Raw genomic sequence first — 23,678 nt, 5'->3', positions numbered from 1 at the left:
CGGTCGATGGTGGGTCGAGTTTCACATCTGCCGGTTAGCAAGGGATGCAACGGGCGGATTAGCCGGCAGATCTTTCGCATACAGGGACGTGCAGCGTACAAATTAGTGAATGACAGATTCAAAGATTTGGTGCGTGAGTGCTAATATTGTGGGAAAGAGAAGGTTGTTCTGTAATATTGGAGGAAGCGAGCCAACGAAAGACAGGAATGACGCTTAGCCCCCCTTTGCATCAACGCGAACATCTCAACTCACCTATCGGATTTCTGTTTGTCTTTGAATGTATTGCATTTAGAAAGAATCTCTCAGGCCTAATTAATTGTTATTTTAAGACCGGAATATTGGCCTCACATCAATTCATCTCTTCGCCTGCCCATCTTGACTCTCCAAACTAACCAGATTATCAATCTCCCTGAACAATGCTGACGTAGTCTTCCTCTCACTGTTAGTCGCCAACCTCTCTCTTCCATTCCCTCTAGCAACAGTAGCAGGCTGTCTGGACGTTCCATTCACCCTACCCTGACTACCACCGATCCTGTTGCTCATGCCCTGGTTGCCCTTTCCACTCGTCATAGTACGAGCAAGGGACTGCCGTCCAGATGTTATGGATGAAGATCTGGGCGACGAGCGAGAAGTATCGACTCTCGATGAGGATGATGATAGCCCGGAGACAGAGCGTTCCCTCTGCTGGCGATTTTGGCTAGATGTTTGTGTTGCTTGTCGGGAAGTCGATCTTTGTGAGGTCGCACTTGGACTGGGACTTGACCTGGAAGGATTTGGTCGACGTGGTAGAGATACGATCGGCCTGGGGCTTGCCGTAGTTTGAGCTCCCGATATGGCTGGATCTTCTCGCAAAGAAGGTGCTCGCTGACGTGGAGGTGTTATAGGCCGTTGAATAGAAGGATCTGATGGTTGCGACCGTGCTGCCAGTGCTTTCGCTTGATTTGCTTTCGAGATTGCCAGCGCTAAAGGTGCCGGTGTTGGAGAGGCTTGAGGCTGTACACTAACCCCAGGCGTGCTCAGTGACTCGCCTTCGTTGGAATACACGGAAGAAGTAGTACTATTAGCACGAGATCCACGTTCGTTTGATCGCCTTCGAACATTGGAATCAGGCTTTTGAGCTGCTGCCAAAGCCTCGAACTTCTGAGCCTGGGCTAGGGCTCGTGAGCCGCTGCTTCTGTTCAGCTTGGGTGTGGATCGCTTCTCGCTCACAGATGGGGATTGCTGCTCAGCGGGTGGGGAGTCTGCCTTCTCTGGTGTACTTTTCTTATCATCGATAAGATTTGAGGCTAGTTGAGTCCGTGCAACATCCTCTCGCTCCAAAATAACTTCGCTCTCTTCACCGTTCGTTGACTGCGCTTCGGAAGGCAAAGGTTCTGTTGTGATAGAAGGCAGAGAATCTCCAATTCCTGGTGAGCTCTTGATCTGGCCCATGCCAGATGTTTCAGCAGGTCCTAAGTTTGGTTTTGATGTCGAGTCCAATGTTCTTGGATCTCCCTCTACAGTAGGAGAATATGCTGGTGGTGGCGTAGCAGGTCTGAACACCAATGACTCTACCATAGGAGGTGGATTCTCAAAGATAGACTGCGGTATTTTCATCGGTCTATACGACTCCTGCTTATCACTATCTTGACTTCCTTCCTCGTCGACCACTCCCGGCTTCGATACCAGTGCCTCTGCGGCCAGCGGCTGATCGACTGGTGCATCCTCTTTCGCATCGACGGCCCTTTTCGTCGTCTGATCCTGTTGTCGAACGTCCGCCTCTTTTTGAAACCTCTTCTCTTTTCTACTCAGTTCGATTTCCAACACCCTGGTACCAGGAGCGACTCTTGACTTTAGGCCATCATCACCAAGGTCAAAGTATAGTCCCCAAAGACCTGGCGCTTCTTCGACCGCGCACCATCCTTCCCAACCATCGAATGTGAGTCGTCGGTCTTGTCGTGTGCAATCGAATGGACCAGTGAGATTTGGTTGAGCATCTGCGCGAACACCGTACTTGACTTCCCCGGTCTCTTTGTCGACGTACACCCAGTTCATGATCGGTGCAACGTCTGTGATTGTTGTGACAAGGCCTTCGTGATTAGTATCGGGATACGGTAGGTAGTATCCAGCGTAGGGATGGCCCAGTGGGCTCTCATCCTCGGTGCCTGTGTCAATCCAAAGCTTTCCGTTTCTTAAGACCACCTGGCGGCCGTCTATCTCTCGGCTGCGATGTGATGACTTGACGCATGTTGCGATGAGGTTGCAGCGACGGGCGCGGTGCTCCTCTCTCTTTTCTTTGGATTGTGATTGTCGGATAGCTTCTTGTGAGCCAAGTAAACCTGGGGCTACAATGGCAGCGATGAGGATTGAGAGCACCATGCTGAGTGTGGTGCATTACGGTAGTGCATTCGTGTATAGACCAGCACGGATATCCACCCGAGTCACCATCGCTTGCTGACTGCAATCGATTCGTTCTATGCGCGTTACCATAGCTTAGTAGAACTGACTTGGCGTCGTGATTCCGATGGCCTGATGCTCGTCCGACAGAGCAGCCATGTTCAAGCTGAGACGTTCGCCTTGAGCCTCACCACCCCCTGTGTGTTTCATCCTCCCAACCGCCCCGCCAACAAGCATAGCATATCCCCACAATGTCCAAGCGACTATGGTTGATCATCTTGTCTGGACCCTGGATCCTTCTTCCGCAGTGAGGCTGGTACGAGACTCGGATGATGGCAGCGACTGTGAGACGCAGAAGTGCCACAACAGTCGTTTCGAGGATCTAACGCGACAGCGACTAGTGGCGAAGAATAACGATCTATGCTATCGTTGTATTTGGTGGTGACTCTACATATAAGGCAGAGATATGGTACTCGATAAAGGCCAGTACAGTCGACCTGCATCTCATCCCTACAATCCACCAACAACACTCAGCAACGGCCCGGAGCCTGCCCAGTCTGAAGCACCTGCCTAATACCTAATATTAGTTCCTCGCCGTTTTCAACCTTTTATCAAAATGTCTACCCTGTAAGCTGGTCCTACATGGAAGAGTATTCATGTGCTAACGTCGATCAGCGACTCCACCATTCGTCCCACAGCCTACGGCTCTGACACTGAGAGTGACGGACAAGCTTCTGGTGGCCGTAAAGTCTCTTCGAAGGTTGGGCCCGTACCATCCTCAGCTACACTCAACCGACCGGCCGGAAACATCATCAAGGGCCCAGTGGATGACAATGGCAAGCCAAAGGACGCTGCATTGCTACTCGGTATCAAGTTGGATTTGGAGGCAGAGATTCACCTGACGGCAAGGATTCGTGGAGATATTACGATTGGATTGTATTGAGCTATTTGTATGGTGGATATGAACTATGTTCGGCGTTTGGCATGATGAGCTTCAAGTGGCTGATGCATGGTCTCTGTAGCAGAAGCAAGGCATTGGCTTCGCAGAGGGCGACCCAGGACATCGGATAAGGCACACATTATTGAATGGATAACATCTCTCCACAAGAAGCATTGCCACAATGGGCACACGCATGTTGAGCATCGAGGCATCACCAGCGCGAAGGTCACAGGAGTGAGGCTATAGTCTGAGCACGTCGTTAGCGTTTGGTACACTAAGAGTAATGACTATGTGCAAGTAGAAGGTGCTGATCAGACTCATGCCCTGTCACAGGCAGTTATCACCATTGCCGTAGCTCGGTAGACCGTCGTGATAAATTGAATGTTCATCTTATAAGGGGAAGTGAAGGTTGTGGTAGAAGACTTACCAAGTGTTTCATCACGCTTACAGTAGTAGTAGATGATCCTATGCAACCCATCAGTTGCTGTTGTATCCTAGCTTCATGAAACAAGGCGAGGTATGTGTGGATCAGACATGACAGTTCTCGTCGTCGCCGAAGCTTGGACATATGCTTGTCGTTGATAAAGTCGTATCATCATTTCGGAGAAGGAAAAAGGCGCTGAGCGTACCGGTTGGAGGGTAACAAACACTAATAGATCTAGGTAGCAAGTTAGTAAGGACTTCTACCAAGAAAGAGCAAGCAAATAGTATGCATTGGCGATGGATCAGTTGACATGAATGGATATTTTTGATTTTAAGTCTTCACCGGGCGAACCCGTCGGACTCGTCATCAAGTGTTCATCATTTCGCAGGGTTTGGGTAGTAGGAATGAATGTGCTTACCAAGTGACATCTCACAGGCTGTTGGCGAGTAACAGACTGATTAAGTTGTTAGCCGAAGCTCAGCAACGCTTGTGTGAACGTAGAATGTGGCGGAGAAGATCAGTCGGCGAGGTTTCTGAGGCCTGCCATAATAAGCATATCCGTCAAGAATTGTCGGTGCCCAGTGCGGAATCATCATATGGTATTCGAGAAGGGTTCGAAAAGAAGGAATCGTACCAATTGAAGAATTCTGTAAAACGCAGAATGTTAGCGAGAGCTACAAGCAGCGTTGAGAAGAACAGTCAGGGTAAGGTAGATATCAGAAACAGCCATTTTTTATCGGCACTGCCCGAAGGCTTGGTCGGTAATTTCCAGCGTGCCGTAGCACAACAGGTCATCATTGGAGGGTTGAGGAATAGAGCGAGGATGTGCTTACCATTCAAATCGCTCATTGACGGAACTGCATACTGCAGTAGCTAGAGTGCGCCGCGCATGTGCGCTTAGCGTTGTTAAGAAATTCTGAAGCTAGTTAGCTCGATGCTCTTTTCGCAAAAGTCGAAGACAAATGTGATGGAAGCAGTCCGATCAGACTGACGTGCAAAAGTTGGAGTTTCATTCCCCGAGAGGTCAAAGACTCTAATTTGTTTTTGGCTTTGTGAATCATCATGAAGGTGCAGGATGAGGTGAGGGTGGTGCGCTTGTACTTACCAAAGTCAACTCATGCTGGAAGCAGAGCCGTTAGTTCTGGTGGTTAGCAGTAGATGTTTTGCGCACTGAAGCGAATCTCGCTGTATCGTTGATGCGCCATTGTTGTGCTGCTGTGTAAAGCAGTAATGATGTAGGAAGAGAAGTTGCAGGTCGCTGAGAGAAAAGTTAAGCTATCGGAGGTTGGGGCTAATTTTTCCGCTCCGCTAGCGCGTTGGTGACTAAGCCCACGTCACGCGAAGTGGGACCCGCAGTGCTCCATCGAGACACGAGCCTCAGTTTCGAACATGTTTGCAGCACGCTGATGCGCTTGATTACCATCAAGCAATGCGACACGGAACTTTAAGTCACATCATACCAATCATCAAAAGTGTATCGAGTTGTATCGATCGCGTGTCTGTTATTGCTCTATCACTGGTCTTCCCACCCATATTGACGCCAACCTGATATGCATGCTCCTCTCCTACTTGCGCCTTTATCATGACGCGTGAGAGACTATCATGGCGCGTAACTTGGGTATTTACATGAAGTCGTAAAACTAGAACTTATGGAGCCTTGTGTATGGAAGCCGTTTCGCCTGTACATCCAACCTTCCCTATGCAGAACACGTACTGAACGATACTGACAAAAGCGTCGAATGCTGTCGCTCCTCACGATGCAAAGATGCGAACATTCAAATCAACGCAACCTGTCGCAATGACACATCGTATGCCTGCTTTGGCTGCCTCCTCCTCTTTCTTCTTATTAGTGCCGTTGGCTGCGCCATTGGGCGCGTCTCCATTGACAGGCACGTCCTTGATGACATTTGGCGCCCATCGCATACAGCTTACGAAATGTCCGTGTGCGTCGGTCACAGTCTTGACACATCGGCCTTCTTGTGTGAGATCCCAGCATCGGATGGTCTTGTCGTCGCTAGCTGATAGTAGGTACTTTCCGCCCGGATGGAAGACGAGCGACCGTATCCAATTGTCGTGGCCAGTAAGAGTCTTTATCAATGTTCCTCGTCCATCCCATATCTTTATGGTCTTGTCTCTTGATCCAGTTGCAATGTACTCGGCAGAACTGCTTAGCGGTGGCGGTTTCTTGAGTCCGGCGAGAGCTGCAAGGTTGGCATAGGATACTGGGGGCGCTATTGTAACACATTCAATGACATGTTCATGCCCAAGGAAAGTGCACTTGGCCTCCCCTGAGCTAGCGTCCCATAACCTGGCGGTCTGGTCATTTCCTGCTGACAGGAGCCATCGTCCGTCAAAGCTAGGGGCGACGTCTCGTACCCAGTCGGCATGTCCACGTATTGTCTTCACACAGTATCCTGTTGTGACATCCCATATCCGTAAAGTCTTGTCTCGCGACGCAGAGACCAGTAAGTTGCCCGACGAGGGAGAGCCCGCAGCTCCACTGGGTACGAATCGAATCGCAGAGACGGAGTGGTCGTGTCCGGGAAGTGTCCTGATGTTCTTGTACTCGTCTGAGGGGTCCCACAGCTTGATAGTCAAGTCGCTCGAACACGACGCTAGTAGTGTACCGCCTCTGGGACCACCAAAGTCGACGTCCAGCACGCCTTTCGTGTGACCCTTGACCGTTCGTTCGAGCTCACCCAATTCCCAATCCCAAATCTTGATGGTAGTGTCTTCAGAGCCCGAAGCGAGCGACGAGAAAACGGGGTGGAACGCGACGCATGTGATAGGCGAGCGATGTGATTGGAGAGTATGCCGTGCTGGAGCTCGCGGCAGCCAGCTAGTGGGGTCTTGATTCCTTCTGATGAGCGAGGTTGGCGTGGTGGAATCGAGCTCGTTCTGGAGGCTCTGGTTGCGCTGCTCGAGTTCCAAGACCTGCACGGTGTAAGCAGAATGTTTCAGTGTGGGTATTTGCGCACAGCTACCTTCTTCTGCAACCGTACTACACTCGTCCATTTCTTCTCCAGTAGCCCCTCATACTTTTTCCGCGTAGCATCGTCGAAGCTGTCGGCTATGTTGGCTTCCTCCCGGAAAGCCTCGGCGGTCTTTGGCGCGTTTATGACACCCAGATATGCTATTATGGCCTTGTGCCTGGCTCGTTGTCAGTGGTGACTCCCGCGATAGTCGCTATCTGCCATGCTCACAGCTCTTCCGCTTGCCGGTCTGTTAATATCGCGCTCATGGCGGAACAGCTAGCTCATACGCGATTGGTGCTAATCTGGACCATGCACTATCGCAAGGCGCTGTGTAGTCTTGTGCGGCCGATGCGGAGGAGGTTTTTGGTGGGCGCGGGGAATTGCGGTGAGCGGAGGATGGACTGCAGGGGCGGCTGGCGGGGTATCTTGGGCGCGAATTGGGAGAGGGAGCAAGAAGCAGGAGGATAGCGATTGTGTCGAAGCAATAATGTGTGCGTGTGGGCTATGTGGTCGACGGAGGTTGCATGTAGGGCATTCATGTGGTTGCAGGGATCATCCGCTTGGGCAGGAAGTGACGCTGTTGTTGTTCCCACGGGAACAACAACAGCAAATACTTGCAGCTTGTCAGGCCCTGACATACTTGCTGCCACTACACCACGCTGTTATCGCTATCCGAGACTTTGCGATTCGACAGTCTCACAAAAAGCAACCCAAAACATTGTCTACTGACATCATCTGGTGAGTCTCCGCCCCTCCTATTCCGCGCACCAAGCAGAGCGCAACAGGCCCACTAGTGCACGCGCGCATCACTGTGTCTCTACACACTGTTTGGGTACTTTGCGCCTCTTTGCTGCAGGGTCTTGTATATCCCACAACACTCGCGACTCACTGTTTTCCAGCTTTTCTGCGCTCTTACACAACCCCGCATCACACTCGTCATATCCCGTAACAAGCCATGGCAGACGGAGAAGAAGATTTCAGTTCGCTCCCGCTCCCCGATCGCTTCGTCCACAAGAACTGGAAGGTGCGGAAAGAAGGTTACGAGGCCGCTGCCAAAGAATTCAGTCTTGCTGCTAGCGAATCAGACCCCGTTGTGCGCCAGTTCATAAACGATGCGAGCATATGGAAAGGTGTCGTGGGTGACTCCAACGTCGCAGCACAACAAGAAGGACTCGGCGCACTATGTGCCTTCCTTGACATAGCAGGACAGCAGGGCTGCACAAGGTAACTATCTTACATAAACCTACAAGGCGCATTTCTGATTTTTGTTTAGGACACGGGGTAACACCATTGCGACGATCGCCGAAAAGGGCCTACCGTCAACACGACCGGCAGCAAAGCAAAAGGCGCTCGAGGCGCTGATGCTGTACATCGAAACCGATAAGCCAGACCCAGTTATCGAAGAGCTCCTACCAGTGCTAGGAAACAAGCAGCCCAAGGTCATTGCCGCAACCTTGGACGCCCTCACGCAGATATATCATGCCTACGGCTGCAAAACTATCGAGCCTAAGCCTGTCCTCAAAGTACTTCCCAAAGCCTACGGTCATGCGGATAAGAACGTTCGCGCCAAGGCGCAGGAATTGACAGTCGAACTCTACCGATGGCTAAAGGAGGCCATGAAACCACTCTTCTGGAACGATCTGAAGCCCGTCCAACAGCAGGATCTTGACAAGTTATTCGAGAAGGTCAAGGATGAGCCCGCGCCGAAGCAAGAGCGCCTACTACGATCACAACAGGCTGCAAAGGAGGCTGCAGTCGCTGCACCCGGCGGCGAAGAGGAGGAAGACGAAGAGGAGGCTGCCATCGATCTCGAGCCCGAGTACGAAGCCGTTGACGTGTTTGCAAAGATCCCCAAAGATTTCTCGGACAAACTGGCGTCTTCGAAATGGAAAGACCGAAAGGAAGCCCTCGACGAGACGCAAAAGGCCCTCGACCACCCCAGGATAGCGGAAGGACCGTTTGACGAACTGATTCGCGGTTTTGCGAAGAGTATGAAGGATGCCAATATTGCCTGTGTTATTGCAGCCGCGAACTGTGTTGAGCTGCTGGCCAAGGGATTGAAGAAGAGCTTCGCCAAGTACCGCAAAGATGTTATGAACGCTATGATGGAGCGCCTGAAAGAGAAGAAACAGACCGTGACTGATGCGATTGGAGCTGCTTTGGATGCCTGTTTCGCATCTACAACCTTCCAGGAATGTTTAGAGGAGATTCTGGAGTTTTTGAAGCACAAGAATCCGCAGGTCAAACTTGAATCATCACGATTCTTGATTCGATGCCTGAAGAACACTCGCGAAGCCCCGACACCGGAACAAGCCAAAGCCATTGCTGAAGGCTCTACGAAACTACTTACTGAATCGCAAGAGGTGCAGCGAGCGGCTGGTGCCGAGACGCTCGGTACCCTTTGGAAGATCATGGGTGACCGCATCATGAACGCCCATCTGGATGGACTTGATGAGATCCGCAAAACTAAAATCAAAGAGTTCTTCGATGCTGCGGAAGTCAAGACAAAATACAAGCCAAAGACTGCGCCCGCACCCAAGCCTGCGGCAGCCGCACCACCGACGAAGAAGCCCATGGGCAAGCGACCAGCCCCAGGTGGTGTAAAGAAGCCAGCTCCTGCCGCGAAAGCACCTCCGCCTCCGCCTGTAGAAGAGCCTGCTGCACCTCTCGAACCGAAGCCGACTTCAAGGCCTGCTGCTTCCAAGCTGGGTGCCAAACCTGGTCTCACTGGGCCGTCGAGGCTTGGTGGATTGAAGAAGCCAGGCTCAGGTCTCACAGCTCCTTCGCCACGAAAATCTGTTGTTTCGCCTCCTCCTGAAGAAGAAGCGCCGCCGCCACAGCCCAAGTTCGGTGCCGGTCGTGGTCTCGCAGGCCGTCCTCTGGGAAAGCCTACTGCTGAACCTGTTGCTGCGGCTCCACCACCACAAGCACCCAGCGGCCTCAACTTGGTGGAACGTGCAGAACTTGACGAGCTCCGAGCAGAGGTTGAAAGAGTACGACGACAGAACGAAGATCTGCGCGGCGAGCGAACGAAGCTTACTTCACAAATTCACGAGCTCCAGAACCAGAACGCTCAGCTCATCGAAGATCACACTCGCGATGTGCTTTCGATCAAGGCAAAAGAGACACAGCTCGTCCGTGCACGCTCAGACTTCGAAGCATCTGAGCAGACAGTACAGAACCAGCGTCGCGAAATTGATAGGTTGAAGCGCGAACTGAGTCGGCAGTTGCGCTCCGCGTCTCCACCAGCGACAGACGTTGGAGACCAGATCTATAGCGATAACCATGCCAACCTTAGCAGCACCAACGGCGCGATGTTCGGTGACTCTGGATACGGCAGTCGAGCCATGCACCCAAGACAGAGAAGCTTTGCTAGCGGACCTGGAAGTCCAGGCGGCGATGGTAAGGAGAACTTTGATTCTCTATCTCGCCCTAGCAGTAACATGAGTGGCAAGCTGAGTCCGCGCGCAGATGGTCTGTCATCAATGTCGTCGCGTGGCCGTATGAGCCCGGCAGAGAACGGACCTGCTCCTCGAGTACCTTCAGCGGGAGCTTCAGGTGCGGAAAGCTGGAAGCGCGCTGCAGAGGTCACGCAAAATCTGAAGCAAAGGATTGAAATGATGAAGGTCGGTTCTTCCAACCTCTCCTTAAATGACACTGCTAACACCTCTCAGGCCAAACAAGGCATTGGACGGCCACAGCAATGATCTCAGCCACTCGACCCAACGACTTCTATTTCTTGTAGGCGTAGCAGTCGTGTTGAGCTGCACGGTTCAATTGCTGCACTTTTTCCAATGTTCATCCAGACCCATGCAAACTTAATCGGGGGCGTTTATAGGGCCTCGCGGCTCGTCGCTTGTTTTAGACCCTGCATGCGCTCTGTATGCATTTATCCGTAGGCATTTTCAAAGGCGTTTGGTTAGCTTTGGTATGTGCTTGTGTGATAGTGATGGGCTAGGCATGGGGATTAGGGTAGATTGGGAGGCACACAAAAGGCGGGCTCTTGGGCTTCTGTAGTTATCTTGGTGCAGAGGGAGCGTCGAGACAGACGTCGTTTTTCCTTACGAGATTCCCCACACGCTTTGTTCCTTCACAATAGAACATTAGCACCGTCAATGGAGTTATGTTCTTCTCTTCAATATCCCTTTTAGGAGCTTTGGCCGGAAGAGTCCATATGCAGCAGGCCGTCAGCGCCAGGTACCAAACCATTGGGAATTCAACTGTGCCGCAGGATGCCCCCTAGGCGCAGGACCGACTGAATGCGACCTTTTTGCATATCGCGGCACTGCAGGGTCGCATTCAGTGTCTCTGTAGTTACTCCATTGACTGAATGCGCCGTACGCGCCATATTTCCGTTTCGTCCATTATGGATCCTGGACTGTCGTTGCGCACGCAGAAGACGCTCAAGGACCTTCTCCCAGCCTTTTCGGCAAGCGCCCCACCGCAACAACCTTTCGACCCTTTCTCCACGACTATCGATCTCTCGCGCGCTGTAAACGAGGTCCTGCATCCAGAGCTGCTCGAGTTCTTCAAAGGCACTGTTGAAGATAAAATCACAAGTGAGGTTTGTTACTCGTTTCTGAGACTTGTCGTGTAGCCCGCTAATCGTACCTCAATAGGCGTTCGCGGCTCCTGCTGCATCGCTCAACGGCGGCGATCCACGGCTGCGCGATGCACTAGCTTCATTCTTCAATACTTACTTCAATCCGATTCATGCCGTGAGGCCTGAGCATATCGTTCTTACAGCAGGCGCGACTGATGCTATTGAGAACGTGATCCACGCTGTTTGCGACGATGGAGACAGTGTTCTTGTTCCTGGTCCGCATTGGCGTAAGTCACCTTGCTGCTCGTCAAACATTCCTTCCGAGCTCCTTTGCAACACGGTAGATAGCCAAGACTAACAACATGCAGCAGGATTCGAGATTGTCCTGAAGCGGAAAGCAAAAGTCGACGTCATTGCCGCTAGGCCACCAACGTACGCACATTGGGACAACTACCTTCTCCCTTCTCTCCAGGTTGCATATGACTTCTCAGACAAGAAGTCCCGCATCAAGGCTGTCTTGCTTTGTAACCCAAACAACCCACTCTCGAGATGCTACCCGCGAGAGACCTTACTCGAGCTGATAGAGTTTTGTCAAGACAGAGGTTTGCATCTAATATGCGATGAAGTGTCCGCACTCCTTAGCGTGAGTGGAGTCGACAGCAAGGCACCTCGTTTCGTGAGTGCCCTGTCTTTGACGGAACCATTCGTACCAGAGGGAGCAGTCAAGGTAGACCCAAGCCGAGTTCACATTGTTTGGAGCGCGAGTAAACTCTTCGGCATGAGCGGGCTAAAAGCAGTAAGTCTCTTCCTTTCCAGGATTGTATAGATCCAGGCCTGACAGACATCTAGGGCTGCATCATATCACAACAAAACCCTTCACTCCTCAAGGCCATGGCTCTAACATCCACCCACCCATCGTCCATCTCAACTCTGTATCTAAGTTCCCTCCTCACTTGGTCTCAGCTCCCCACTCTACTGGCTCTGAACCCCGAGCGTCTTTCGCTTTCCTACAATATCCTTGCTTCCTTTCTCCGCCGGCATGACATCGATTTCGTGGCGCCCACGCATGGTCTTTTCCTGTTTGCTCGGCTGGCAAAGAAGGCCGTGACGATACATGACGAGAAAGCATTCTTTCAGGACTTGGAGCTGCGGAGTGGGATCAAGGTGGCACCCGGCGGAGGATTCAGTGGGGTTGAGAAGGATGTTGGATGGGCTCGGATGCGGTTTTCAATCAGCGTTGAGGATATGGAAGAAGCGGTCGAGAAACTGGAGGACTTTTTCAAGAAGACCGGATGATGACGGATTTTTGTTTTGGTATCGGGGAGGTGGTTCGTTACTGGGCTCTGGCGCATAAATTCAATACCATACAACGGGTTTCGATGTCTATCTACTCTCATGGTATATGGTTCATGGGTTCGTCCTTTTGTTGTCGAGCACTCGTAATACGAAACGCATGCCGGATTTCTTTAGTTTTCAGATGTTCAAAGCTTGCGCTGGATTGGAGTATTTAATACAATATCAGGTTTTCTTTTCCGTGCCAGATGAGTTGAACAGACATCCCACCAGAAATGCGTCAAAATCCACTACCCACAATACACCGATGCAAGTGTCTTATACGAGCCAAGGCCATCCAGAGCCTCCAGGTCGTAAGGGACTTACAGCACTTGCAGATCTTCCATAAACACACGTCGCAGAACTCCAAGAAGTTGCAAGCCCCGAAGCACTCTTAGAATCTCCACGTATTTCAAAGATTCCATCTCCACCGCTTCCCTCTTCTCGCTTCATGCTATGATGTCGCGCCCAGCACACCATCGTTCTCCTCAATGTAACGAACCATGTCGTCAATCGTGCACACCTTGATCCCCCACTTCTTTCCAAATGCCAGACAATCATCCCTTCTCATCATACCTCCACCAACAAGCTCCGGCTTGCCAGGTGTCTCCTCGCCGTCCGTGATCAGCTCGCAGATAACACCAACAGGTTGCTTACCAGCCAACCTGCATAGATCTACAGCAGCCTCTGTGTGTCCTCTACGTTCGCGCACTCCGCCGTCCCTTGCCTGCAATGGCAGTATGTGTCCAGGTCTCCTGAAATGGCTGGCTTTGGCGTTGGGGTCCGCGAGCATCCGGCATGTCAAGCTACGGTCTTGGGCAGAGATACCGGTTGTGACAGAGGGGTCTGCGGAGTCAATGCTGACAGCGTAGGCGGTACGGTTAGGGTCGGCGTTGTCGGCAACCATTTGCGGTAGATGCAGGGCGGCGGCGCGACTAACGGGTAGGGGTGCGCAGATGTAGCCACTGGAGTAGCGGATCATGAAGGAAGCTTTGGCAGGTGTCAGGGCGGACGCGGCGATTATGAGGTCGCCCTCGTTCTCTCGGTTGGGAGAGTCAAGGACGATTACGAATTCGTCGTTTGCTGCGGTAAGAGGCGCATCAGTATAGGGTTTGTAGAATGAGGGGTAGGGCGATCGCTCGGGCTGGAGACACCTGGAGAGACGTACCAAAGGCTTGTATGACATCTGGTATCGAGTCGAAGGCCGGGTGCGCTGGTGTAGGATTTGAGAGCTGCGTCGCATTGCCGTTTACACCATTTGTACCGTGGGCTGGCAGCCCGTTCTGAAGTTCCGCAGGCATGTTTCTGGGTATGACTCTTGTCCAATTACTGTCGCCTGGTGTCGCCGTCTCTTGATATATTCTTTTCGAGGGAGAGTAGCGCGGGTACTTGTGGTTCCGTCTGCTTGCAAAGCGCGAAGCTCGTGGGAACTTTTAGTCACTTTTGCTTAGAAAAAGATCTCGTAAGCCACCGGATGTCCGCGCTCGGAATGCCGAATTATTCCAAGTTCTGGAATGGTAATCTGTCTGTATGATGCGATATCGAGTGTATCTCCTGATGCACTGCAACGGTCAATTAAGCAGATAAAAAGGTGAAGCGGAAAGTAATGATGTTGTGCTATCTGCGGAACCGGAGCTTGTATGTATCACAAGATACTTGAAGGAGGGGTTCATACCTCGGAGCTTCCCTGGGTCGGAACATCGGCGCGACGCGCACCGGCCTCCGATGTGGCGTTTGCACCGATTGCCGATATGTGGCTAGCAAGTCGTGTGCGACTCTGAAATAGACGTTGACTCTGACGTACAGCCTGCGTTGCACGAGCGAACACGGCTGACGTTGTGCGCTGATGTGGCTTTGTTGCATGACGCCTTCTTTCTTCACGGTGCATGGTTAGATTCTAGACACGGACATCACCAAGACTTCCAGAGTGCAAGTTTTGAACGTTCATAATCAAATCCGATTGTTTATCAGATACAAGTGAGGGTATAGACGAATAAAACTACCCACGTCGTCTGTGCTCATAGAAGCATCAAGACGCGACAACGCCATATAAAACAAGCTAAATATATCACAAAACTGCACTCAATCTACTTGGTACAGTAGTGCCAAGAAGATGCAGAAGCTATTACGCCTGCTTATCCGTGACAAACTCCTTCTCGTTGTGAGCGGAGCTACCTTCGCTTCGGGGCTCTGCAACACCCTCAGTCTGTGGGTCCGCCTTCCAGAAGCTCTTCTTTCCGCTGGCGAGCCTCTTCATCCATGGGGGAAGGAGGCCGCCCTCGAGACGCCAAGTCCAGGGCTCCTTCTCATCTTTGTTGGGTGGTACGATGCGACCGGAAGACGCCTTCTCAATGATCCATACGATGGTGTTGATGAGCATGTAAGAGCAAATACCGGCGATCAGACCGTAGGCGATAGAGTATGTGAAAGGCATGACCGCAATAGTGAGGAAAGCGGGAATGGAATCACCCAGGTAGCGCCAGTTGATGTCCTTGGCCGATGTTGCCATGAGCGATCCAACGATGACCAGTGTGCAGCCAGTAGCCCAGGGAGGAATCGATGCGAAAATCGGAGCAAAGAAGATGGCGATGAAGAAGCAGAGACCCGAGAACATGGCAGTAAGACCAGTCTTGCCTCCTTCAGAGATACCGGCACCAGACTCGATGTATGCGGTGACTGGAGGGCATCCCATGAGAGATCCAATACTGATACCAAGAGCGTCGACTGAGTAGGCGATGGAGGAGTTTTCGAAGTCTTGGGTACGCTCATCGATAGCACCACAGAAACGGGCCATGGAGTATAGAGTACCAGTGCCTAATGGGGTTAGTACATGGCTCAAATTGTGGAAGTGACATGCAACTTACAGTCGAGAATATCGACGTAAAGGAAGGTGATGAAAGCGAGACCCCATTGGCCGGCGTGCTCTGAGATGTTCCACTGCTGAACAGCAAGAATTTTGCCAATTGGGTGGAAGGTGACGACCTGCTTGAAGAAGTCGAAGGCTGAGTCGCCAGTCTCGGTGTGTGGGAAGTAGGTAACGCTTGTTGGGCGTGGCCAGGAGATGATTGAAACAAGCAGAATACCGATGATGATCGCACCCTTGACGCGGTACAGCATAAGCATGACGGTCAGGACACCACCACAGAAGATACCGATCCACATGGTTGGGCTCCTCATCTTGACACCTCCTGGGCAGACACCATCAACCTGGTCTGCGGCAACGCAACCGGCGAGTTCGAGAGGGGTCGACTGAGCACCGGTGATCAGACCGATACCAGCGGAGTAGGCAAGTCCGATGATAGTTAGGTAAAGTCCAATACCAACACCGGTTGCGAGCTTGATACTAGCAGGAATAGCCCTTGCAAGCCACTGTCGAATACCGAGCATGGTTAGACCAACGAAGACGAAACCTTCAACGAAGACGGCGGTAAGTGCAACCTCATACGGAACCATGCCTAAAAAGCAATTAGTAACGTTCCAAGAAGATCAACTGGTACGACCCATGGCGCTGGTAAGCCGACCAGATTAAGGAACGGTATGACGGTGTCACAAGAAGGGAAACGGGAAACGGCGTATCGGTGCAACGTACCTGTACCATGGAAACCAACTACGGTGTAGGCAAAGTAGGCGTTCAGCCCCATTCCAGGAGCCAGGGCAATGGGCAGATTGGCAAACAAGCCCATGCAGAAAGACGTCAATGCAGATATGGCAGCTGTTGCGGTAACCAGATCCCGCCTGACTTCCTGGACACAGAGGGCGTACTGTGGGTTGGTCTCGCAGACGGGATCGTCCGGGAGCCCTGGGCAAACGCAGGTACCACCAGTGTCTGACACAATCGATGCTGTACATGGTCATCAGACGCGGTTCTGTCAATGACATCCCGCAATTGACATACAGTTGACAGAGATGATATAGGCCATGGCGAAGAAGGTGGCCAACCCCGCGCGAAACTCAGTGAAGAAGTAGCTTCCCTTGCGCTCTTTGGGCTATAGGGCTGTTAGTGCATGCACCGATTATCGACATGCGATATACATACATGACCTGATCCCTCAAGGCGAAAGTACCGGCCGACGATAGAGCGCGCGACAGCGCTATTCGCCTTGTGAACGAAGCCCGACATGTTGCAGATTTTTCGACGATACCGCGGGGACGATCGCAAAATTGTTGTGCGTTGAAGGGGTACGGTTGATTCGGAGTCGACCAAGCGGCGAGAGAAGATCGACGTCAAGCTCTGCTAAGTGAGCCAGCGAAGGCGAAGCGAGCTTTTAAGTCAAGGTGAATGCGTAGCACAGGGTCTGGACGGATGTAAAGTGTATCTAGCATGATCCCGCACCAAAAAGATAAGGACCAGCGGCGACACCCAACCCTGTCGCGTTCAACCTCCTGCAAAGAACCAATGACCCATATCAGGCCGATCAAGCCCTGCTTTAGTTGGACTAGTCGCGCAGCCCATGCGATCCCACATGGCGGCAGGCTAGGATGCCTCGGCGTGTTGCGCTCAAGGTGACCGGCCGCTTCCTCAGCCTTAAGCCAGGGAGCGTAGTGAATTCCCGGCAAACGTAGCTCGCCTGTCGCGACACCTTCAACTTGGCGCCTACACATGCTTTTCCCCGAGCAGCCACAACAGCCTAGGCGTATCAGTGCTGAGGGCTCGGAGGTCGCCGGCCGGCGCCCGAAGCTACGACATGTGGAAGTCGCCTCTTGTATCTGGCGACGAATCTCTGTTATCGTGGCTGGGCAGATGCACACGAAGGCGCAATTTGACGATTGCAAATGGAATTTTGTCAAATCTTCGGAAGGGTCGCTGTATGGAAATAAAGGTGGAGCTAGCGATGAGACGGTTAACGGAGGACCGCCTAGATGCGTTAATGAATTTCTGATAGCACCAAGTGGAGATCGTGAAGCCGTCAGCCCTCCCACTTCGATGCACAGCTTGCTCACCTGCATACGTCTTCTGCAGTCGTGCTCCCTTGCGGAACGCGACTATCCATGTCATGTTGGTAACACCAGTGTCATCAGTGGATATCTGTTGCTCATGAGCGAACCCGATAGCCGGGGCACCAGGGACAGTTCGCGCCTAACCGCTTCGGCACCAGGCTGCATGATAGCGCAAGGAGCTCCTTTTCCAACCTACACTCAACACGACGCACCAACGGCTGTCTGCGCACCACCCCCGGATAACAAACGCATCGCTTTCCGTAAATTCGACCTGGAGTGAAGGCTATGAGCGAGCTAATTGGCTCGTTTCTTCTGCCGGGGTAATGTACGCCCACGGGGAATATCCGCCCGGACCAGATTCGATAGACTATTAAGCAAGGACGTCTAACCAGCTTGTTTGTTTCTTTCTGTCTCGAATACCCATCTCGACGACCCATTTGAGAGTCGTACATATCGACCAGGATACACCAATCGATCGCAGACCCCCGACCATGCCACCACGTTTTCTCGTCTCGCGATATCTCAAAAGCAATTGCGCGTCTTTTGGTCTTGCGCAACTCCACTTGGTGCTTTCTCGAACGCCCCGATCTGGTGTTTCAAGGCCCCATAGAGTCTAATGCGGATTGCCATCTATCCGTACCGCCATCAAGCTATCTCCATGTTTGGTACAACCAGCAACCAAACGGAGTATACTGGGCGCTGGCCTACACGGCTTTCCAATCCGATGCGCCACGGGCCGCGGCAGGTCTGAAACCTGCGACGGGGATCTAAAAGTACTGGTAATGTCGCAAGGCCGCCTACTTTGAACGGACCATTGGTGGAAATTGTCGATTGCGTGCTCAAAGTACTGAGACAACGTCGCCGACTGCTGCAGTGGAGCAGTTCGACGTTTGCAAACTTTATCCAAGTTCACTGCATTGTCTACGAATATAGCTAACAATGTAGACGCCACGCAACAAACAACAATCGTTCTAGCTGGCTTGCGCCATGCGAGCTGAGAGAAAGCGGGGAGGATCATCGGTCTGCCGCAAGCGATGCCATGCGGCTACCCCTTGCGCTAGTGACAGGTGTTGGCTGCTAGACAAAATGCACTACACGTCTACACATCTTTGCTTCTTGGAGACTAGAGCTCGTTTACGAGAGGCGTCGTCAGAACACAATAATGCCCGGAAATACGTATCCACGTCATGAGGTAACAATCAGAGCTTCGCTTGTTTCAAGTTGGGCTCTACCTACTACTCTCTATACAGCGTACAATATCAGCTCTCGAGATTTTAGCTCTCTTCATCGCCTTCCGATCTCTTAATGCCCAACCATAGCCTGTTGTGCAGGTGCATAGCGGTTACCCGCTGGCTTTGCTTGGTCAACGATTTTCCTCATCTCCTTCCTCTCTTCGTCTGTCAACTCTACGTTCCTACTAGCCCAATTCTCTTCCAGCCTCTTCGCCTTTGTCGTTCCGGGGATAGCAATCATGCCTTGGGCAGCAACCCATGCCAGCGCGATCTGAGGTGTAGTGCAGCCCTTTTTCTTAGCAAGTTTCTTGATCTCCTCGACAATTGCCTTGTTCTTGTAGAAGTTCTCGCCTTGAAACTTCGGGACCGAGCGACGGAAGTCGTCAGGTGCAAAGTCGTCTGGAGAGGAATAGTCGAAGTTATCCACCAGCCAGCCGTGGCCAAGTGGAGAGTAGGCGACGTAGGCCACATTGAGTTCCCTAGCGGTGTCGATCAGACCGTCGGTTTCATGCAGTGTCTCGAAGGCAGAGTATTCTGCTTGGACAGCATCGATTTTGGCAACTTGATTGCTAAGTTAGCGGACTGTAGACTAACGGAATACTCTACATACTTGAGTTTGCTTTCCGCAGCGTCTTAGCGGAACACTCAGATAACCCAATATACTTGGTCTTGCCAGACTTCCGGCACTCATCCAGCGCAGGGATAGACTCTTCCAAAGGCGTGTTGGGGTCGATTCGGTGAAGATAGTAGAGATCAGGAGTAAAACCAAGTCTCTCAATTGTACCGTCGATGTATTTCTTGATGTGACTTGGGCTGTTTGTCACACCTGACTCTCCATCAAGGCAAGCAATACCGCATTTGGAAGCGACTGTGGATAAAGGTCAGCCATCTTTCGAAATGCTTCAGCTGTCGGGTGTATACTCACTAAAGACCTTGTCGCGGACATTGTGCTTCCGGATGAACTCTCCGAGAAGCTTCTCGTTGACACCAGCCTGGTACACGACCGCAGTATCCCAGAAGGTGCAGCCAAGTTCAATGGCTTTGAGAAGGACAGGTTCTGCTTCCTCTAAACTCAGGTTGGTACCCAACCCAAAGCTGAGACCCATACAACCGAAGCCCGGCGATTGGACCTGGACGTCCTGGAACTGAAATGTCTTGACCATTTTGATAGAGTTGGATCAATAAGTTTTGCTAAAGAGAGTGGCGTCGTGTGATAGAGGTAGAGACGAAGTCTTCGATCTGGTTTGATGTCGAACAGACTGCTCATACAATACTCTGTTAAATACTTCCGTAAAGTCGTTCGGAATATGTTCGGTATGCTACGCGTTGAGGATGGTCAGCCAGGTGCATTAGCGTGCCCGCAATATCTCGTAGGTATAATGACGTTGGGTCCAATATCTCCGCTAAAGCCGCAACACTCGCCTCATTGTACGTGGAATGTCTGTTCAACAGTTCAAAAAATCGGTCATAATCTTTCATCCGTCGTCTGTAGCCTCTATGTCCGTTGCTGCCGAGACAATGATTCTAGTCTTCACCGAGGTCGTGGAGCATCAAAACCTTAAACATAGAAACTTTGCCGCAAGCCACCTGGGCATGGTTGTCGATCGCACAACTTCGTGAACCCCTCTCTTTGTAGGCCCGACAACGTTTCGTGATAGACTGGCCTTACGCTCTCACAGGACCTATTATGGAGACATGTGTGTGAGTGTGTTGTACGTGCTCTAAATGGATTGCTTGCCACGCGGCGCAGGAGGTATAGATAAAACCCCAACTGGGTAGGTCATACCCAAAACCTTCCAGGAAGTTATGGTACATTCCGCTCGTATTGAGCACTTCAATCTAGTGTAACGGGACTCCGTGATCAAGTTTTATGTCTGTTAATTAACTCTATCTATAAGACGCGACTGGGTACATTTCGTCCATGTTGATGTTGATGAGGGCGATTTCGCAGCCACGCAGCCACACCTCTGAGCCACTTCATTACAAGCAATGACGTCGTCCAAGATGTTGATGTTGCAACCCTGCTTGTCGCGTGCATGTGTCCCCTGGTTTGACAGCTGTTGAATTGTCGACAGAACTACGTCTTCGCGTTCTTGTGTATTCCTGTCGCGACCCGATCCTTTCGGGCAACACATCATCCCTGTGCCGATTATGAAGCACCGACTTGCCGCGCTGGCGACGCTCTCACGCGCCTCAACATTCCCGACCGCTCGATGCGCGCCTCTATTCACACGCACCTCTCCTAGCATATCGACCCAGTTCAGAACACCGTCACAATTCCGATGCTTCGCGACCAAGCCCAGGGGCGTTGACAAGGAGAGTGACAAATTCGGAGACTACAGCAACTCGAACGCCCGGCCTGCTTCAGAACTCAATGAGAACATCACACAGGAAGAGAAGGATCATTTTGCAAAGAAATTACTAGAAGATAAGGGCAAGCAAATACGAACGCCATGGCACAGAGAGGGGAGCGATTTGCCGCCTGTCGCGCGACAGAGAAGCGCTGGAGCAATGACTAAGGGTATGTCTCTCACTATTTGGGGTACTCGAGAACTAACAAGGGCAGGTAAATTGCTCACCACGCCATCCCGCATGCTCAAGATCATTCTGCCACTCACGACAAGCGACATGAACACAGATCGCAAAGACATTGAACCGCTAGCACTCCTCGTCCACCCACAACAACCCATCTCGTATCTCGAACGCTTGATACAAGCTGAGCTCCCCAGCATAAAAGATAAAGAGGGCCGAGACAGACAGCCGAATGTCTACTTCCGCGCCGAAGACTCAATGCAGCAGGATGCTGAGCCAGAGGAAGTAGAGAGCACGCCAGTCAGTAACGATAGCGAAAGTCTTAGTGAAAAGGACGGCGAAGAGGACTTTGAACAGGTCGATGAGATCCGCATTGACGGGAAGACACACAAAACAGGCAAGATCAACAGCCAGGATAGGAAGACACCTGAACAAGCGGATGAGCTGCGAGGTGGACCTGGACAGGGCGGCGTCGAGTCATACTCTGGACAGGGTCAAGAAGCGCCGGCAGACAAGCAAGCCGCGCGCAAGTTCGTGCGATGGTCTTCTTCCACTGAGATCGGCGACTTCATCCGTGATGCTGCTCGAGGACAGGAATTTGCCATTGAGATTGAAGGTGCGCCAGAGGAGATTCGGGTTGGTGTGCCCAGCTTCAATGATAGGACCTACTATCTTCGAATGCGTCTACGCAAGACATCCAAGAAGATCAGCGAGATGGCGACCGTGAAGAAAGAGTGCGATGACCTGGCGCAGAAGGCGGCAAAGAACGTTGCGAGGGCTGGGTTTGTCGGTATTGCTGGATGGTGGTGTGTTGTGTACTATCTCACATTCCAGACCGAGCTGGGCTGGGATGTCATGGAGCCCGTTACAGTAAGTCTGGCCACTTCTTCAACCTCGATCCATCTAACAGTTTAAACAGTACCTTGTCGGTCTCTCTACTCTTATCGGTGGTTATGTGTGGTTCCTCTACCACAACCGCGAAGTCAGCTACCGCTCTGCCATGAACTTCACTGTGTCTCGTCGACAGCAGAAGCTATACCAACAACACAACTTCGACTTGCGCAAATGGGAGGTCCTGATTGAGGACGGCAATGCCCTTCGTAAGGAGATCAAGGCTGTTGCCAACGAGTACGACGTTGAGTGGGACGAGCTGCAGGAAGAGAAGGATGAGAATGTGCAGGAGGCACTCAAGAAAGACCGCAAGAAGAAAGAGGAGAGGAAGAAGGACAAGGACGACGAGGATGACCCAGCACCAGAACCAGAGAAGGATGACAAGAAGTGAGCGGCAATCATAATTGCTCTAGCTCATACATGTTTTGCGGGTTGAGCACTTGAGCGAGGCGTTCATGGGCATTTCCTTCGGCCTCACGTGTACCATGGTAGACATACACAACGACGTGGCTGTACAACGTAAGTGTTATTAGATAATAGAATATTAAGATACATGATTCCGAACAACTGTCTATCTACTATAGTGCTTAGGGGTTCCAGGTACATGTGACCTCGAGCAGATACACCGCATTTCCGCATTGAGTGACGAGGTCTATGTTCCTGCAAGTCGCCGTATCATACTTGTTACACTTCAGCAGTTCAATAAAATCTAATCAATCGGACATCAACTTCTCAAGACTCGAACAAATCAGGTAAAGATCCTCCGTGTTGGGTACCCAGTTAGTCTTAGGGTCAGTCGCGTACCAATATCACATACTTTCATATCTAGAATTAAGTTTCTTCATGAGAACGTGGATCAAGATAGATGTGTTTTACAATAGGCTAGAGAGTCTACCCAGGTAGATCACCTCAGGCATCGACACTTGCAATATATAGTGTAACATTGGGATTGATTATCTCATCGCGCACAAGCTGATGTGTGGCATAACGAAACCATGGTCAGCCGGGTCTTCGTGCGGACAACGCCCTGCGTTACTCATCTATAACGTGGTCCCGGCAATATACATGTTCAGCGTCCGGGGGCTAACGCAGCGGTCAGGACCTGGGTCTACGGATGTACGATTGGCGAAGGCGGTACTACTGCCATCAGCATGCACGTAATCGCTTCTTCCAACGGTCGTTTGTGTGCCTCTTGTCTCGCGCATCAGTTCGTGATAGGCATGTGGCCATAATCACCAACTCGTACAAGAACGCCCGGACGTGCATCATCATGTATAATCAGGAGCATCACCCGAAAACACTATAGGCACGGCAGGTGATGGGGTTCGATATAAATGGATCAGTTGCGTTGCGTTCGGCCAGAACGAAGCAACTCGGCGCCCAGGACGATTCGAGATGCGGACGCATGGTGGTGGTGGAGTTTTAGAGACCATGCGGCGGTGGGCCGTTGCGCATGTTGGAGTGGACCCACTGCCTATTTATATCGGCTTGTGTG

General features: G+C 51.7%; 9 protein-coding genes across 9 annotated transcripts; 4 read left to right on the top strand and 5 right to left on the bottom strand.

Moving 5' to 3' along the window:
• Positions 1–354: 354 nt before the first annotated feature.
• Positions 355–2,358, bottom strand: AA0111_g1167 (hypothetical protein; the record flags this gene model as incomplete). Its single annotated transcript, XM_028645561.1, has 1 exon — positions 355–2,358. The coding sequence occupies one exon, from the start codon at positions 2,356–2,358 to the stop codon at positions 355–357; it is 2,004 nt and encodes a 667-aa protein (XP_028511607.1).
• Positions 2,359–2,992: 634 nt separating this feature from the next.
• AA0111_g1166 (hypothetical protein) lies at positions 2,993–3,319 on the top strand (the record flags this gene model as incomplete). Its single annotated transcript, XM_028645550.1, has 2 exons — positions 2,993–3,003; positions 3,052–3,319. The coding sequence occupies 2 exons, from the start codon at positions 2,993–2,995 to the stop codon at positions 3,317–3,319; spliced, it is 279 nt and encodes a 92-aa protein (XP_028511606.1).
• A 2,173-nt stretch (positions 3,320–5,492) lies between these two features.
• On the bottom strand, positions 5,493–6,981 carry AA0111_g1165 (Nuclear distribution protein; the record flags this gene model as incomplete). Its single annotated transcript, XM_028645539.1, has 3 exons — positions 5,493–6,674; positions 6,725–6,890; positions 6,944–6,981. The coding sequence occupies 3 exons, from the start codon at positions 6,979–6,981 to the stop codon at positions 5,493–5,495; spliced, it is 1,386 nt and encodes a 461-aa protein (XP_028511609.1).
• A 689-nt stretch (positions 6,982–7,670) lies between these two features.
• On the top strand, positions 7,671–10,422 carry AA0111_g1164 (Spindle pole body component; the record flags this gene model as incomplete). Its single annotated transcript, XM_028645528.1, has 3 exons — positions 7,671–7,939; positions 7,989–10,341; positions 10,390–10,422. 3 exons carry the CDS (start codon positions 7,671–7,673, stop codon positions 10,420–10,422), a joined length of 2,655 nt encoding a protein of 884 aa, XP_028511608.1.
• A 659-nt stretch (positions 10,423–11,081) lies between these two features.
• On the top strand, positions 11,082–12,554 carry AA0111_g1163 (hypothetical protein; the record flags this gene model as incomplete). Its single annotated transcript, XM_028645517.1, has 4 exons — positions 11,082–11,279; positions 11,335–11,545; positions 11,627–12,054; positions 12,108–12,554. The coding sequence occupies 4 exons, from the start codon at positions 11,082–11,084 to the stop codon at positions 12,552–12,554; spliced, it is 1,284 nt and encodes a 427-aa protein (XP_028511611.1).
• Positions 12,555–13,044: 490 nt separating this feature from the next.
• On the bottom strand, positions 13,045–13,891 carry AA0111_g1162 (hypothetical protein; the record flags this gene model as incomplete). The annotated part of the gene is made up of 2 exons (XM_028645506.1): positions 13,045–13,673; positions 13,759–13,891. The coding sequence occupies 2 exons, from the start codon at positions 13,889–13,891 to the stop codon at positions 13,045–13,047; spliced, it is 762 nt and encodes a 253-aa protein (XP_028511610.1).
• An 824-nt stretch (positions 13,892–14,715) lies between these two features.
• On the bottom strand, positions 14,716–16,710 carry AA0111_g1161 (putative xanthine/uracil permease; the record flags this gene model as incomplete). Its single annotated transcript, XM_028645495.1, has 5 exons — positions 14,716–15,404; positions 15,455–16,045; positions 16,180–16,431; positions 16,486–16,576; positions 16,627–16,710. 5 exons carry the CDS (start codon positions 16,708–16,710, stop codon positions 14,716–14,718), a joined length of 1,707 nt encoding a protein of 568 aa, XP_028511613.1.
• Positions 16,711–18,830: 2,120 nt separating this feature from the next.
• On the bottom strand, positions 18,831–19,923 carry AA0111_g1160 (hypothetical protein; the record flags this gene model as incomplete). The annotated part of the gene is made up of 3 exons (XM_028645484.1): positions 18,831–19,321; positions 19,371–19,628; positions 19,686–19,923. 3 exons carry the CDS (start codon positions 19,921–19,923, stop codon positions 18,831–18,833), a joined length of 987 nt encoding a protein of 328 aa, XP_028511612.1.
• Positions 19,924–20,911: 988 nt separating this feature from the next.
• AA0111_g1159 (hypothetical protein) lies at positions 20,912–22,574 on the top strand (the record flags this gene model as incomplete). Its single annotated transcript, XM_028645472.1, has 3 exons — positions 20,912–21,281; positions 21,327–22,162; positions 22,212–22,574. The coding sequence occupies 3 exons, from the start codon at positions 20,912–20,914 to the stop codon at positions 22,572–22,574; spliced, it is 1,569 nt and encodes a 522-aa protein (XP_028511325.1).
• Between the last annotated feature and the right edge of the window lie 1,104 nt (positions 22,575–23,678).

The sequence above is a fragment of the Alternaria arborescens genome (genome assembly GCF_004154835.1).
Source record: "Alternaria arborescens strain FERA 675 chromosome Unknown contig_2, whole genome shotgun sequence".
NCBI lineage: Eukaryota > Fungi > Ascomycota > Dothideomycetes > Pleosporales > Pleosporaceae > Alternaria > Alternaria arborescens.
The sequence above is the reverse complement of the archived record's forward strand: the minus strand, read 5'-3'. Positions and strand labels throughout refer to the sequence as shown.